The 16,162-nt window shown below is 34.6% G+C and overlaps 1 protein-coding gene across 4 annotated transcripts in view; it reads right to left on the bottom strand.

Moving 5' to 3' along the window:
* The window catches only part of LOC123549637 (ribonuclease Oy-like), a 35,434-nt gene that overhangs the window by 15,967 nt on the left and 3,305 nt on the right, over positions 1–16,162 (bottom strand). Inside the window, exons 1-8 of one of the 4 annotated variants that reach the window (XM_053545145.1) lie at positions 15,126–15,231; positions 14,580–14,715; positions 13,146–13,254; positions 12,661–12,736; positions 11,401–11,456; positions 8,764–8,836; positions 4,747–4,814; positions 1,091–1,204 (exon numbers count right to left, since the gene is read on the bottom strand). In XM_053545145.1, coding sequence (XP_053401120.1) covers positions 1,091–1,204; positions 4,747–4,814; positions 8,764–8,836; positions 11,401–11,456; positions 12,661–12,736; positions 13,146–13,225 — 467 coding nt within the window. In that variant the 5' untranslated portion in view covers positions 13,226–13,254; positions 14,580–14,715; positions 15,126–15,231. Of the gene's footprint in view, positions 1–1,090; positions 1,205–4,746; positions 4,815–8,763; positions 8,837–11,400; positions 11,457–12,660; positions 12,737–13,145; positions 13,255–14,579; positions 14,858–15,125; positions 15,273–16,162 lie in introns of those variants that run through there. The other 3 variants (XM_045337887.2, XM_045337886.2, XM_045337888.2) reach the window with 3 other exon arrangements.

Raw genomic sequence — 16,162 nt, forward strand, 5'->3', positions numbered from 1 at the left:
AACAGTAGGTCTCACTTTTACCAACATTTTCACCTGTGTTGAAAGGAGTTTGAATGGTGTATAGTTTAGAAGTATAGTGAATGTGTTACAGAAATGTCCTTATTTCCACTTCCACCTCACACCAAACTCTGTCAAAGTCTACGCTATTTTTTTTTTTGTTTGTTTAGAAATCCTAAACAAAGATTAAATATGCGGCAACAGGAGAGACCCCTCTAGGAAATAAGACAATGTTTCATGCTGTAGCTATGGTATGACAAGGGTACCCCAATCATCTTTATATTTCACGTAATTATATTTTTTCTTAACGTTTTTGGTGCTGACACCCGTTAATGTTTAATAACCTGTTTCATATAATTTCTTTTTCATTTTTAATTTCATGGGTAACCATATAATTAAAAGAAGAAATATATATTCCAGGTCAACACAGCTAAAATGCACAAAGAATAGAGACGTGATCAAAATTACTCTTTAAATCAATTTTTCTACAACATAATTTCCAAACTACAATTCAGATTCAGCAATTTTATATGTTTACCAAAACAGTAACATTTTGAGTGTAAAAAAAGTCAAAAGAGACATTTAAAAGTTCTCTGATATCTCGTGTTTGTTCCTTCCATTTAAGACGGGATATGACAAGACCAGACATTATAATGTTGAAAGTCCCAAAACCAATATGCTTACAATGAAATCAAGTAAAATGTTTCCAACAAATTTTATCTGGTCTTGCCCCTCACAACAAGTAAAATGTGCATTTATTCATGATTTCCACGCTTCATTTTCATAATATACATTTAAATTCTACAAATCATCCCTCTAAAGATGGTATTTCTACCAACACATTCATAGTGCAATGAACTAGGGATTGGATGCAGACATATTTCATGTACAATTGTTAAAGAATGAAAAGGATATAAAAGCTTAACAATTAACTTTCACCTTGCAATTCTAACACAAATTTATTGATTACATTGCTTTGTAAATCTCTTTCAAAATTTAGTATAAACATTCTATTCAGTTTTACTGATTCGCAAGAATATCTCAACAAATGCACATTTTTGTTCAATTTTCTACTCTTAAATATACAACTTACTGTGAAACATCGTATTTTTTATTGAGATTAAGACCTGTTGTAAAGTAATTTCGTTCCCCTGCAGTTGAGTCAAGATCCGTGCAGCACGTGCCATGCTTGTCCCACTCGTGTTCCCTTTATAAAACATAAACACTCAATAAAGTATTGTGTTTTGTTTGTTTGTTTGTTTGTTTCGGGTTTAATGCCATTTTTCAACAGTATTTCAGTTGTATAACAGCGGGCAGTTAGCTTAACCAGTGTTCCTGGATTCTGTACCAAGTAACTGCCAACTTCCCCACATATATCAGAAATGGAGGACGAATGATTTCAGACACAATGTCTTTTATCAAATCGTCACGGAGAACGTACATGTGCTCACGAACCGTGATCGATCCGTAGATCTGCATTCTTCCTAGTGAGCTAAGCAGGCGGGCTCATCGAAACATTGGTAAACTTCTTAAAGAATTTGAAATAATTGATCATTAAGGTATGTCACACCACCAAATTAATAATGCATAAAAATGTAAGTGTTGGTACATCTCTGTGATGCAGTTTTCAAATTTACTGATGCAAACATGCAAACAACTTTAATGAGTCACGATCGGGCAATTATTGAATAAAATGTATAAGCAAACCAAAACATGATTAAAAAACTAAAAATTACATGTATGTGTTTTTTCTGATATTAAATACACTGTATGATACACTGTCAATTTTATTCATTTTGCTGATGACAAATTTCATTTTTCATAAAAAAAAGGTTTTTGATGAAATATATCTGTTAACCACAAAGAGACGACATGCAGAAATACAACTTTCGTTCATGTCTGTTCAAGGTTGACCTGCGAGACAAAATCTCAATGATGAATTATTTTGCATCCACCTTATCGTTTCACCCTGTGATAAGTTTATCAAACAACTTCAACAACTGTTAACCATAATGAAGTGATGTGCAGAAAGCAAATTTCAATCATGTTTGCTCAAAGTCATGATTCACTGTGTTTGCCAAGGTCATCAGGATTACTTGTTTGCTCTGTATATCTTTACCTCCTACTCCTAGAAGGATTTTCTATGAAACAAACAAAACACAACTTTCTGTCATGTTCGTTCAGTCCGTTCAGTCAATGTTGAACTGAGTGATCAAAAACAAACAATCATGCCTGCTCTAAACCTTTTTTATCCAAAGAAATTTTGTTAAGCATGATTTGAACTTGTCTGTCTCACAAAACAATTCTTAATGCTGTATCCAGATATCACGTATCAATTTACCCTTCCATCTAAATAAGCTGCGTAGGTAGATACAAGCTTTTTTCAAAAGCAACCTATAGTTTCTGAGCTGATATTAAGACTTCCCTCTGTGTAAAGTCCAATCGGACAAAAAGTTCCAATCTGTATATATTGTACAGCAAGCATACTGGTCCTGCAAGACTGATTCTTGCATAGTAAATGTTACTGAAAAGAGTATCTGATTATAAGTTCTGCCACACAAATATTATAAAAGCACGTTATAATTATCTATTATGACCATTGGTGCGGCTTCTGCTGACTTACTTATTCGTGGATTCTTACTACATTTGACTTTCAACCTGAAACATTTTACTGCAACGTAATGAATGAAACTGGCATGTTTTAATGGAAATAAACAATAAGAATAATAAGACCACAATACTGATATCACATCCTTTAAACTAAAATGACAACATTCTTAAGTAAAAAAAAAACAACAAAAAAAAACAAAACATATAAAGCTTAAATTACAATTACAGGCTATTAAAAGAATCATTTCTCTTGTTTCAGTATAAGAATGGTATAAACCTTTAAGATATATAATTTGAAATAAGGCACTGCCTCAATTGGGAATCGATCCGACTTCAACTCATCCCATAAGACAACAACACAACACGCGGTAGCGCCTTCCTCGTGACTTCATCCCATATATTGAGAATTGTCGAAGATTATGCTATTTTCAGTCATGGCGGAAAATAACTCGTGTTTACCACTTAAGTCGTTCTTTTTCTTTTCAGTCATTACAGTCTATCACCTTGCCTACAAATATGCGTTTGTATAAATTTACAAGTAGATTTTGAAATAAAAAAACCAGCAATGCCCATATTTGTACTGATGTACAAGACGTTGCGGTTCAAACAAGTTATGTGAACGCGTATTAGGCATAAAGAAAAGGCACGTTCTTCCAAAATGTCCGAAGTCAGACGCTCTGTGCACGTGCCGGAAGAACACATTTTTTTTCGATAGTATATCTCATTCTGTAAATCGCATATATGTTACCATAGAGGGATCGATTCCCTGTAACCTTCTTTTACACTTTTAAATACTATCCACTTTACATTTAGTAGGTGGGCTAAACTTTTTTTAATATTGTGAAGGAATTACCGTACTGCTTCAGCATTCCAGTTACACGGAACAATACAACTGACATCGATACCACATAAATCATTCCAGTTACATGGAACAATAACACTGTCATAGATACCGGATAGGACAGTCCAGTAACACGGAACAATACAACTGTCATCGATACTACATAAATCATTCCAGTTACACGGAACAATACAACTGACATCGATACCACATAAATCATTCCTGTTACATGGAACAATAACACTGTCATAGATACCTGATAGGTCAGTCCAGAAACATGGAACAATACAACTCGCACAGTAACCAGATAAATCATTTCAATAACATGGGATAATACAGCACTGTCATAGGTACGAGATAAATCATTTCAATATCATGGACCAATACAACTATCATAGATGCCAAATAAAACATTCCAGTAACATGGAACAATACAACTGTCATAGATACCAAATAAATCATTTCAATATCATGGACCAATACAACTATCATAGATGCCAAATAAATCATTCCAGTAACATGGAACAATACAACTGTCAAAGATACCAAATAAATCATTTCAATAACATGAAACAATACAACTGTCATAGATACCAAATAAATCATTTCAGTAACATGAAACAATATAACTGTCATAGATGCCAAATATAATATCATTTCAATAACATGGAACAATACAACTGTTATAGATACCAAATAAAACATTTCAATATCATGGACCAATACAACTATCATAGATGCCAAATAAAACATTCCAGTAACATGGAACAATACAACTGTCATAGATACCAAATAAATCATTTCAATATCATGGACCAATACAACTGTCATAGATGCCAAATAAATCATTCCAGTAACATGGAACAATACAACTGTCATAGATACCAAATAAATCATTTCAATAACATGAAACAATACAACTGTCATAGATACCAAATAAATCATTTCAGTAACATGAAACAATATAACTGTCATAGATGCCAAATATAATATCATTTCAATAACATGGAACAATACAACTGTCATAGATACCAAATAAATCATTTCAATAACATGGAACAATACAACTGTCATAGATACCAAATAAATCATTACAATAACATGTAAACAATACAACTGTCATAGATACCAAATAATTCATTTCAATATCATGGAACAATACAACTGTCATAGATACCAATAACATGGAACAATTCAACTATCACAGATACCAGATACGTGACAGAAATGCTTCAAATAGAAGTTTTCAATGTATATAATACACCTTGACACAAATGTATGAATAAAGTTATACATACCAAAAGCTATCAGGGATAGTGTCATTATAAAGGTTTGGCCAGTATGCCTTCAGTTGCTGTGTCAAACTCTGGAAAACAATGCAAAATATCAATTAATAACACAACATAACCTATATTACTTTACAAGTTAATGATCTACTTGTGAAGTTTGAGCCCAAACTCCTTCAATAAAATTACTGACATTCAGTCTGACTTTAAATCAAGGCTGAGAAGTTTTTGATATTGGAGCGACTTCTGTATCTTGAGCTATCCTTCAAACCCTTTTGTGACACACAAGCTTCGAAAATGGGGTCATACGGATAACTGGTTCTGAATGTAAATAAACTTTTTTTGTTTGTTTGATTGGTTTAACAGTGTTTTTCAATAATATGTCAGTTTTAAAGGCGGTCAATCACATCTGAGCAGTATTTAATGACATTTTTCAGTTTTCCATCAGAGATCCATTACACAGAGTTAGATATTTATTGAAAATGTATATTTTATTACTTTTACGAAATTCTGCAATTAACTTCTCTTTAAAACAAAAAAAAACAAAAAAAAAAAATTAAAAACTGGACTATTTCTTTTGATTTCAATATAATTTCTAGTCTTACATTTGCATAAATTTCATAAATATTGGGATATTTCAACTAGCTGAAACAAAAGGCAAGCATTAAAACAGCGTGTAGCTTCGGAATTCATTTATTTTTAAATCAATATTGATTGTACAACCGCGATAGACAAAGGGAGGAAATAATGATTTTATTAACTTGCATTCTTAACTAAAATTGGCAAAATATGTACATGTTTGTTGTAATTGTCAAATCTGGTGCAAATCTTTGACAACTTTAATACAATAGTGATTATATTCATATTATTCGTCAGGCCAAATACTATAATAGTTAATTCATACTGTCTTATTCTAAAATAACACTATCTTGGTTGGGCAACCAGGATAGGAAAATCAAATTTTGAAAATACTTCGAGTGAAAATCTGACATGTATTAAGAACTCGTAAATATTTGTAGCCGATCAGTTGGTTAAGTTTGGAACAAATCCATTAGTTGACCAAAATCTGATTGACCAGCTTTAACTTGATTCTGTGTACTTTCCATGCCAGCAAATCTCATAGGTAAATTAACCATAAAACATTCATTAAAAGTACAAAGCAGACATAAACAACTGAGTGTACCAAATGCCAGGTCAATTACTTCTACATGTAGTTTCTTTTTTATACAGTGCAGAAAGTTGAAAATATCATTTAACTCTATCACTACATCAAAACACACTTTTTCTCAGTTGCTAGAGACAACTATATTGTTATGGATGTGTCAAGCTTTCTCACACCTATTCAATGTTTTACAAAACCTTGAGAAAATTAAATTAAGGTGAATCTTATTTGAACTTTTAGTGTTCACTAAATGAGACAACTATTTAAAATAACTCTATTGAGAGCTGTCAAAGGAGACAGTGCACTCGTTTATTTTGATGCTTGATTGTGAAATTTGGCAAATCTGAGGAAACTAGAGCTATCACTGGAGTGACTTACACAGTTTGATTCAAATTCATTTAGCAATAACAGGGCATCGAAATATTCACCAGAATTAATTTCTTAGTATACGAAGGGTCACAATTCATGGAATATTCTTGCCAGAGTAATGCACCTATTGTCATATGATATGGGTGTGGAACTACCATTTTAGGTCTGACTCAATTTCGTCGGGTTATTTCTAATACCAAGTGAAAATGCATAAAAGCTTTAACCTGAAAGTAAAAAGGGCCATAATTCACGAAATACTGGTGACAGAGTTACAAATCTTGAGTCATATTGTGGAACGATTGTTTCAAGTTTGAATCAAATCCATTTGGTAATAATACAGATAGTGTGAAAGTACATGTATATCAAAACTTTAACCTGAAATTCTAAATAACAAGTTGAATAAATCATGAAATATGCTATCAAGCTTGAAGGTTCCGGTCATATTGTTCTCAAGTTATTGAGCGGAAGCCATTTTTCAGTTTTATGCCCCTGTGATCTTGACCTTTGACCCCCAAAACATAAGGGTATGACATTTCATATGACACCAGTACTGGTTTTTTTCAGGAAGCGGACTCGAGAGTGGTTCCAATAAGCTTGAAGCTTTCATCACAATCGAGCTAAAACAAATTAGTTTAAACTAAACTTAACTAAACTAAACTAATAAGCCCACTCATACTACCAAGTTTGAATGTTCTGGGTCAAGTGGTTCTCAATTTTTAAAGTAGAATAAAAGAAGTTTGCTCTACTGACAGACAGACCGACGCGACAGACATGTGCAAAGCAATATTTACCTCCTTCTTCGCTGGGGATGGGGAGGGGCATAAAAAAGATATATCTTTCTTCCATTTCATTACTTGCAAACAGCTATTTTACTGTTTACCTTTTTGCTTTTCGGTGTTTGCATGCAGCTATTTCATTGTTCATATGTTTCTTTTTCAGTATCTATATACAGCCACTTCACTGTTTACATGCTCCTATTTGACTGCTTATGTATATCTATTTCACTATTTACATACTTCTATTTTACCGTTTATGTAAATCTATTTAACTGCTTATTTTCTATTCTTAATTTTAGTGTTTACATGCAGATATTTCGCTGTTTACATGTTGCTTTTTCACTGCTTACATACTAATATCTTACTGTTTATATCTTACTGTATAGATTCTCCTATTTTACTACTTTCTTCCTGTTCTTTTTAGTTTGTTTGTTTGTTTGTTTGTTTTGGGTTTAACGCCGTTTTTCAACAGTATTTCAGTCATGTAACGGCGGGCAGTTAACCTAACCAGCGTTCCTGGATTCTGAACCAGTACAAACCTGTTCTCCGCAAGTAACTGCCACATGAATCAGAGGTGTAGGACTAATGATTTCAGACACAATGTCGTTTATCAAATAGTCACGGAGAACATACGCCCCGCCCGAGGATCGAACTCACGACACCGCGATCTGTAGACCAACGCTCTTACCTACTGAGCTAAGCGGGCGGGTCTTTTTAGTGTTTATTTACTACTATTTCAATGTTTTTACTACTGTTTAACTGTTCATTTAATGCTTTTTGCCTACTTGCTTACCATTTTATATCTAATTTAACACTACTGTTTGACTGTTAAATTACAAACGTACTGCTTTACTGTTTACATACTTTTACTTCACAGTTTATATAGAGCTACTAGTTTGCTGTTCATACACTGCTGCCTGACTCAGTTTACATTCTACACTTTTTTATTACACTGCTTATATACTTCAGTGTTTGCTGATTTACTGTTTATGTCTTTTTTTGTTGTTGTTGTTGTTGTTGTTGTTTACTTTTGCTTTGTCAGTGTTTACATGCAGCAATTTCACCTTTAGAATGCTGCTTTTTAACTGTTTACATACCATTAGTTTACATTTTATGTACAGCTAATTTACTGATTGCTCTCTGGGTCTTCATTCTGTTTATTTTCTGCTTTTCAATTGTTTGTCAGCTTACTTACCATTATATAACTGTTTACATACTGTTGCTTAACTATTTATATACTGCCAATTCACTGCATATTGTCTTTGATTGTTTACCTTCTGTTATTCCACTGACTGTTAAACACTGCTTTGTCAGTTTACACGCCAACACACTGTTATTACATTACATACGGGTATTATACTGTTTACATACTGGTACTTCACTGTTTACATACTGCTATTTTACTGTTGACTTTTGTGTTCTTTTTCAATGTTTTCCTACTGCTATTTCACTGTTTATTTGCAGCTATTCAACTGCTCAGTATCTCCATTATGTCTGCTTACCATTATTACTGTTTAAACGCTGTCGACTGACTGTTTACTTACTGCTATTCCACAGACTGTTTACATACTGCTACAAATGTCACTGTTTACATACCACTATGATAACATTGTGGTATTACACTGTCTACATACTGATATTTCTCCGCTAACATGCAGGCTTTGCACTGTTGATATACTGATATTTCACTATTTACAGATAGCTACTTGACAGTTTACTTACTGCTATCCGACTGAAGTCAAAATGCCATGAGCTGTTACAGCTGGTTGGCCCCTTGTCAGCTCCAAGTTGTGGCCTGTAAATCAAACAACAAAATTTTATCAAATATTTGTGACAAACTTTTTGTATATGAAAATCCAATCAAAAACTATTTTATCACTGGCTGCCAAATTATATAATACAGCATAGATGTGTGAACTAATGTGAAATACTGCTCACTCGAGTATCAATGGCTTACGTTTTCTATTTAGAACCCTTCATAACTCGGGCACTTGGGTAGAGCCATCAACCTTCTGTAATCCACCTGGATGGCTTATTCACATAAAGAATTCAATGCCCAAAGTGAGACCTTAAGTTTAAAGGTGAAAATCATATGAAGGTCGTGGTCATTCATAAATAGGTCAGTTTGTAAGTCTTGTCACAAGGTTATGAACTTAATTGGGTCATTTATGTGGGCTGTAGGCAATCTGGCTCGTACGGGCGGAAGGACAGTTCTGCCGCTAAATGCCCTAGCTGAAATTTAGTCGAGAAAATACATGCTGTCATCTTTAAGTTTTATACTTGCTGTACTCTGAAGTGTAATAATTAGGTATTTTTCCTACAATATATTTTCATCTTTGATTCCAAACCAATACGATAACTGACTAAACTAATTATGACCGAAAGGAGTTAATAAGAGCCAAAACAAAACTTACCACTTTCTGTTTCATAGGTAAAAAATTGTTTAGGTTCAGATAACTTGTGCGGACTTGTTAGAACACAGAAAACAAATTTCAAAAAAAATGTCCTTTTAAGGTTGTGATAAAAATTGGTAGTTTTCTGAAACAGGTAGCCAGTATTTCATTGTTTATCCTACCGTATCGCTCAAAGTCTAAATGCAAGAAGTGGGTGGTAGTTTGATTCAATCTTGACTAGTAGCCAGTTATGCCCCCATTATAACCAAAAATGTTGTTTATAAAGGTATTAAGTTTAAAACTGGAGGTCATAGGACGATCAAGGTCATTTATACATAAGTCAGTTTTTAGGTCTTGCCACAAGGACTATTGAGTGTGTGTATGAATTAAACTGGGTCATTAATGTGGGCTGTATAGCCAATCTGGTTTGTACGGATTGGTGAAAGCTAGTCTCGTCTATATATCGGTTAATTTGTTGAGTGTGAGTATGAAATAAACTTGGTAATTAATGGGGGCTGTTGTTTATTAAGTGGTTGTTTTTTCTTCTTTTTTTAAATTTTGAAGGTGAAGGCCATATGAGGGTCAATGTTACTTATATATTTGTCAGTTTGTAGGTCTTGCCACAAACTTTGTTTAGGGCAAGTATAAATTTGGACATTTCTGTGGGCTGTAGGACGACCAAACATGCTGTTTATTAAGCTTTTAAATTTGAAGGTGGAGGTCATATTAGGGTCAAGGTCATTCATAGATCAGTTTATATGGCTTGCCACGAGTTGAGTTTGAGTATAAAGTGAATCGGGTCATTAATAGCAATCTGCTTCGTATGGACGGACAAACGGACAGTTGTACGCGTAGTTCAATCGCGATATGCTCGGGAGAATAAAAATATTTATTGGCTTCACTTTTTCATAATATAGTGGTTAGTTGATTTCACAGGATACCTGAAGCTGTAACTTTTCCATATGAGTCAGTCAATTAGAAATGCCTTTAAATGTTCTAAAATGATACGGAATATATTCACCTCATCGAGAGGTCAAACATAAATTTTTCAGAAGTATTTTAGAACGCAACATTGGTGTTACATACATGATAACTGCCATGTTAGGATGTAAATTTTGTATTACATAGATGACAAGTTTCATAGTCATTTTAGAGCACATCCTCTGTGTAACATACTTCACAATTAACTTCCAGAGTCATGTGTGAACACAACTGTGTCATGTAAAGGACAACTTCCAGCGTCAATTTAGAGTACATCTTTTGTTTCACGTGGATGATAACTTCCAGTGTCATGTAAGAGCTTATCCTCTGTGTTACATACAGGACAAAATTCAGAAACATTTTAGAGGACATCCACTGTGTTACATACAGGACATCTTCTACAGTCATGTTAAGGAACATTCTATGTATTACATACAGGGCAACTACTAGAGTCATATTAGAGCACAATCTCCGTGTCCCATACAGGACAACTTCCAGTGTCATTTTATAGTACATCCTCTTTGTTACATACAGGACAACTTCCACATTCATGTTAAGGAATATTGTATGTGTTGCATGCAAGACAACTTCCAGAGTGATGTAAGAGCATAACATATGTGTCTCAAAAGGGAACAACTTCCAGTCATTTTATAGCGCATCCTCTTTGTCGCATACAGGACAACTTTCAAAGTCATACAGGAAAACTACAAAAGTCATGTCCTCTGTACATTAAAACAACTTTATAAAAATATTGATGAAAATTAAATCAAATAAGAAATGCTCAAGTTAGACAACAGACAATTTTTGTTGATGCTGCTAGATCAGCTGTAATGGATGATGTAAAATTGAGAACAGGTACAGCAGAGCAAACACCCACAAATAGTTCACCATGAGCCCTAAAATAATTAACCGCCAATGTGAAATGGACTTGGTAATAGAGTTTCAAGAAACACTGCAAGCATGCAGGAAAGATACATGCACTTACCACAGACCATGAATGGTCCAAGTTTTCACCTGTGTCCCTATATGACAAACGTGCTTCTGAAACAAGGAAAAATACATCTTTCATTTCATGAAACAACATAATTACACTCTGTTTCCTCACTGCCATTGAAAATACAAATCTTATTAGATTTATAATAAATAATTATAAATACTTTTATAATAATATGATTAAACAGAATGTTGTACATCAATGTCAGCTGGTTAAGTTATGAAATATTTGCACTATACCACCACTTATATACTAATTTCCACCATCTATACACTATATGTTCAGCATTAATACACTACATGCGTCAATCATCCATAAAATGCACGTGTCAGTTATACACACACTACATGCGTCTATCATCGATACACTATATGTGTCAACAACAAACACACTACATACGTCCACCATCGGTACACTATATGTGTCGATCACACACACGCACTACATGCGTCTACCATCGATACATTATGCGTGTCAACTTCACACACAATATATGCGTCTACCATCGATACACTATATGTGTCAACCACATCACACTCCATGCGTCCACCATCGATACACTATGTGTCAACCACATACACACTACATGCGTCCACCATCGATACACTATATGTGTCAGCCACACACACTACTGCGTCCACCATAGATACACTATATGTGTCAACTAGACACAAACAACTTGCGTCCGCCATTGATACACTATATGTGTCAACCACACACACACACACACACTACATGCGTCCACCATCGATACACTATATGTGTCAACCACATACACACAACATGCGTCTACCATCGATACACTATATGTGTCAACCACACACACACACACACCACACACACACTACATGCGTCTACCATCGATACACAGTATGTGTCAACCACATACACACTACATGCGTCTACCATCGATACACTATATGTGTCAACCACACACACACTACATGCGTCCACCATCGATACACAACATGTGTCAACCACACACACAATACATGCGTCCACCGTCGATACACTACATGTGTCAACCACCCACACACAACATGCATCCGCCACCGATACACTACATGTGTCAACCACCCACACACAACATGCATCCGCCACCGATACATGCCACCATCTCCTTTATACTACATGAAATACTTTTAACAGAACGGGTGAAAATCAAATGACAACAAAAAGAAACTTATCAGAATACTTTATAAATGTCAGAATAAATGCAACAGAAAAACTATGACAATAATTAAAACATACCTCTTTGGCGGCATCAGCACATATGCCAGGAGGCCAGGCCTGGGCAAACAAGAAGTGATCCCATTTCGCCTCATAGCTTAAACAAAGAAGCGATTCTTGTTAGTAGAAGAAAACAATATAGTTACGAATATCCCAGAATACAATGTCTGAGCAACTTATCAAATTTTAAAAGAATGTTACATTTAAGAAAAAATTGTCATGAATGCATTTAGTCAGCAACTGTCTTGTGTTTCAAGTGTATAAAGTTTCATAGCTAGTCTTGGTTGAAAAAGTAAAACCAAAATGGAAAAAATACTTTTGGGAATTTTAGCTTTGAAATTGGGTAAAAAAAAACAAACAAACAAACAAAAAAACACACACAAATATACAATTTGCCATTAGAACTGGGTCCTAATTTCCGCCCAAAGTTTGCCTGAAAAACAACAACAACAAAAACAACAACAACAAAAACAAAACAATGGCCATATAAAATATTTTAACCTTACCAAGTAACAAGCTGGAATGGTAACAAAAACATACAAGCCAATACTACACCACCTAGTATTTCAGATTTCATAGGAAACATCTTTACCACCTTTCTACGGTAGAGCTACACTGAAAAAGAAGAAGATAAATTCGCAAAAGTGCACTATGCACAGTAAATATTTCCGCAAACTTGAAAAAAATTAAACAAGACCATGCTTAGCCTGCTTCGTGTGTCATTCTGATCTGACCCTTTTTATAGGCTGATATTGTTTGATGCCAAAACGTTTAGGAATTATTTCATTCTCTTTGACTTTGAAGAACGTTATTGTCTTAGACAAATAAGAAAAGAAAAAGCACAGATCATCGCACTTGTTTCTAGCTCACCTGTCACGTAGTGACAGGATAAGCTTTTGTGATCGCATTTTGTCCGTCGTCCGTCCGTTCGTTCACAATTTCTTGGGAACTTGATAGAGACCACATTTTGCAATCAATTTTAATCAAACTTGCACACAACTTGCATTGGCATAATATCTCGCTTCCTTTGGAAAACTGACCATATCCCATCGTTGATTCCAGAGTTATGGCCTCTTAAAGTGCCAAAGTTTGCTATTTTGACTTGTGAACACGATAGAGACCACATTTTGCAAATGGATTTTAATCAAACTTATACACAACTTGTATTGGCATAATATCTCTGTTCCTTTGGAAAACTGGCCAGCAGCAATATAGAGACTTCGTTTATGGTTGTGTTTGATACAAACTTGCAAAATATCTTAAGCAACAATATATCTTGGATTCCATGATGAATCCTTCAGATCCAGTAATAGGTTTCAGAGTCACGGCCCCTGATTGACCCTTGAAAGAGCCAAATTGTTATAGTTTACCTTGTGAACATGATAGAAGTGAAATTTTACATTTGATTTTAACCACACTTACACACAACTTAATCTGTACTTGGTCCCCTGCTCTTCATAGCTTACATAAATGACCTCCCACATTCAGTTCCAAAGTCCGTCTGTTTGAAGATGGCATGGCAATATATCTAACTCTGACATCTGCAGACCAATCTGTCACTCTCCAAAATGTTCTCAAACTTCTAGAAAAGTGAGAGTTGGAGTAGGATATGAATTTCAACCCCTCCAAGTGTCAAGTTATCCATGCCACTAGAGGGACACATCCTATTCCTACCCAGTATTACCTACATGGAGACCCGCTGAGTCCGCTATGGCCATTCCCTAAGTTATAGGTTAATTACTGCAACCACCACTGACTATTACAAGTTTTCTTATTTTCCAAGAACATTGTACCATTGGAACCAACTTCCCCCCAGTGTCGCCCACCTCCCTACCCTAGAGCAGTTCAGTGCTGCAGTTCCTGCCCAGAACATGTCTATAGATAGATAGATAGATAGATAGACAGACAGACAGGTAGACTATGACTATGACATATTTTACTAGGAGAGCGTAGAACTGTCCGTCTATCCGTTTGTCTGTTGCGTGTCCAGTCCGAATCTCTTGCTTATCCAGTATAATTTCAGAATATCAGCGTTCAATCGTATAGTTGAGATCTTTTAAATGCAAATAGTTTTATCTAAAAGTCATAAAAGGCAAAATGTAAAAACTGAAGTTCCATGTTTGATATAAGCTGCATTATTTTTCCTAGCAAGTTTTGCTAGTGCATACACCGTTATCTAAATGAATTCTTTTCGATAGTTTCAGTTGAAGAAATAGTTATCAACAAACTGACGGTCCAAAGTCATAACATCAAAAGTGTATGAAATTAATATATGCACTTACATTTTAAAAAAAACCCTTTTACTTCCTTATTTACGGAATTTCTAAACTCTTTAACAAAGCCGAATACAGAGCATTTTTCTGTTATTTATAAGTAAAGAAATGTGCTCTACAGCTGAATTTATATTTTAGCGATAACTACACCAGGAAATATTGATATATTTATCAACATCATAAAAAAAAAAATATTACAAGATATTTACTTACCTAACAACAATAAGTCACAAAGTACAATGTTTATATTCTCTTAACTACGAAACGAAATGGGAAGAAGGATGTTAAATATATCAAAAGAAATATCACGTGCTGTTTTTCATAAACGATTGAGATTTGCTTAGTGATACAAATATGTAATTATAAACCACATTAAAAAATTTAAATCGTATGCAAAGTTATGTTTGAATATATTTCTTATATGAGATTAATGCAAACATAAGCAGTTAAGAGTGACCCATTAACTAAATTTAAATTTCTTTCCACACTAGGTAACCGGATATGTTCGGCATGTTCGGCGCAGGATGGTATGTTCGGCGCAGGATCGATACACTGATTTCAAAACTTTAGAGGGGTTAGTATTCTCCTCATTCTATAAGCTAGGGGGATGATTTGAACAAACTTATTACAGGACTATTACATGATGCTACATACTAAATATCAAAGCTCTAGACCCTGTGCTTTTGGACAAGAAGATTTTCAAAGTTTTTCCCTATATAATTCTATATAAACCATGTGACCTCCGGGGCAGGGCCATATTTGACACTAAGGGAATAATTTGGAACAACCTTGGTAGAGGACCACTTTTAGATGATGCTACATACCAAATATCAAAGCTCTAGGCCTGTGGTTTTGGACAAGAAAATTGTCAAAGTTTTTCCCTATATGATTCTATATAAACCACGTGACCCCCGGGGTGGGGCCACATTTGACCCTAGGAGGATAATTTGAGCAAACTTGGTAGAGGACTACTAGATGATGTTACATCCCAAATATCAAAGCCCTTGACCGTAAGCCTTTTGGACAAGAAGATTTTCAAAGTTTTTCCTTTTATAAGTCTATATAAGCCAAGTGGCCCCCGGGGCGAGACCATATTTGACCCTAGGGGGATAATTTGAAGAAACGTGGTAGAGGACCACTAAATGATGATTTAACTTAATAAAGAAGACACCTTGAAAAGAACACATCAGTGCACAAAACTGAGTGCAGACGAAAACGGAACCTTACTATATGATATCTGAGAAAGATCT

The sequence above is a fragment of the Mercenaria mercenaria genome, chromosome 6, assembly GCF_021730395.1.
Source record: "Mercenaria mercenaria strain notata chromosome 6, MADL_Memer_1, whole genome shotgun sequence".
In the NCBI taxonomy this organism is placed as follows: Eukaryota; Metazoa; Mollusca; class Bivalvia; order Venerida; family Veneridae; genus Mercenaria; species Mercenaria mercenaria.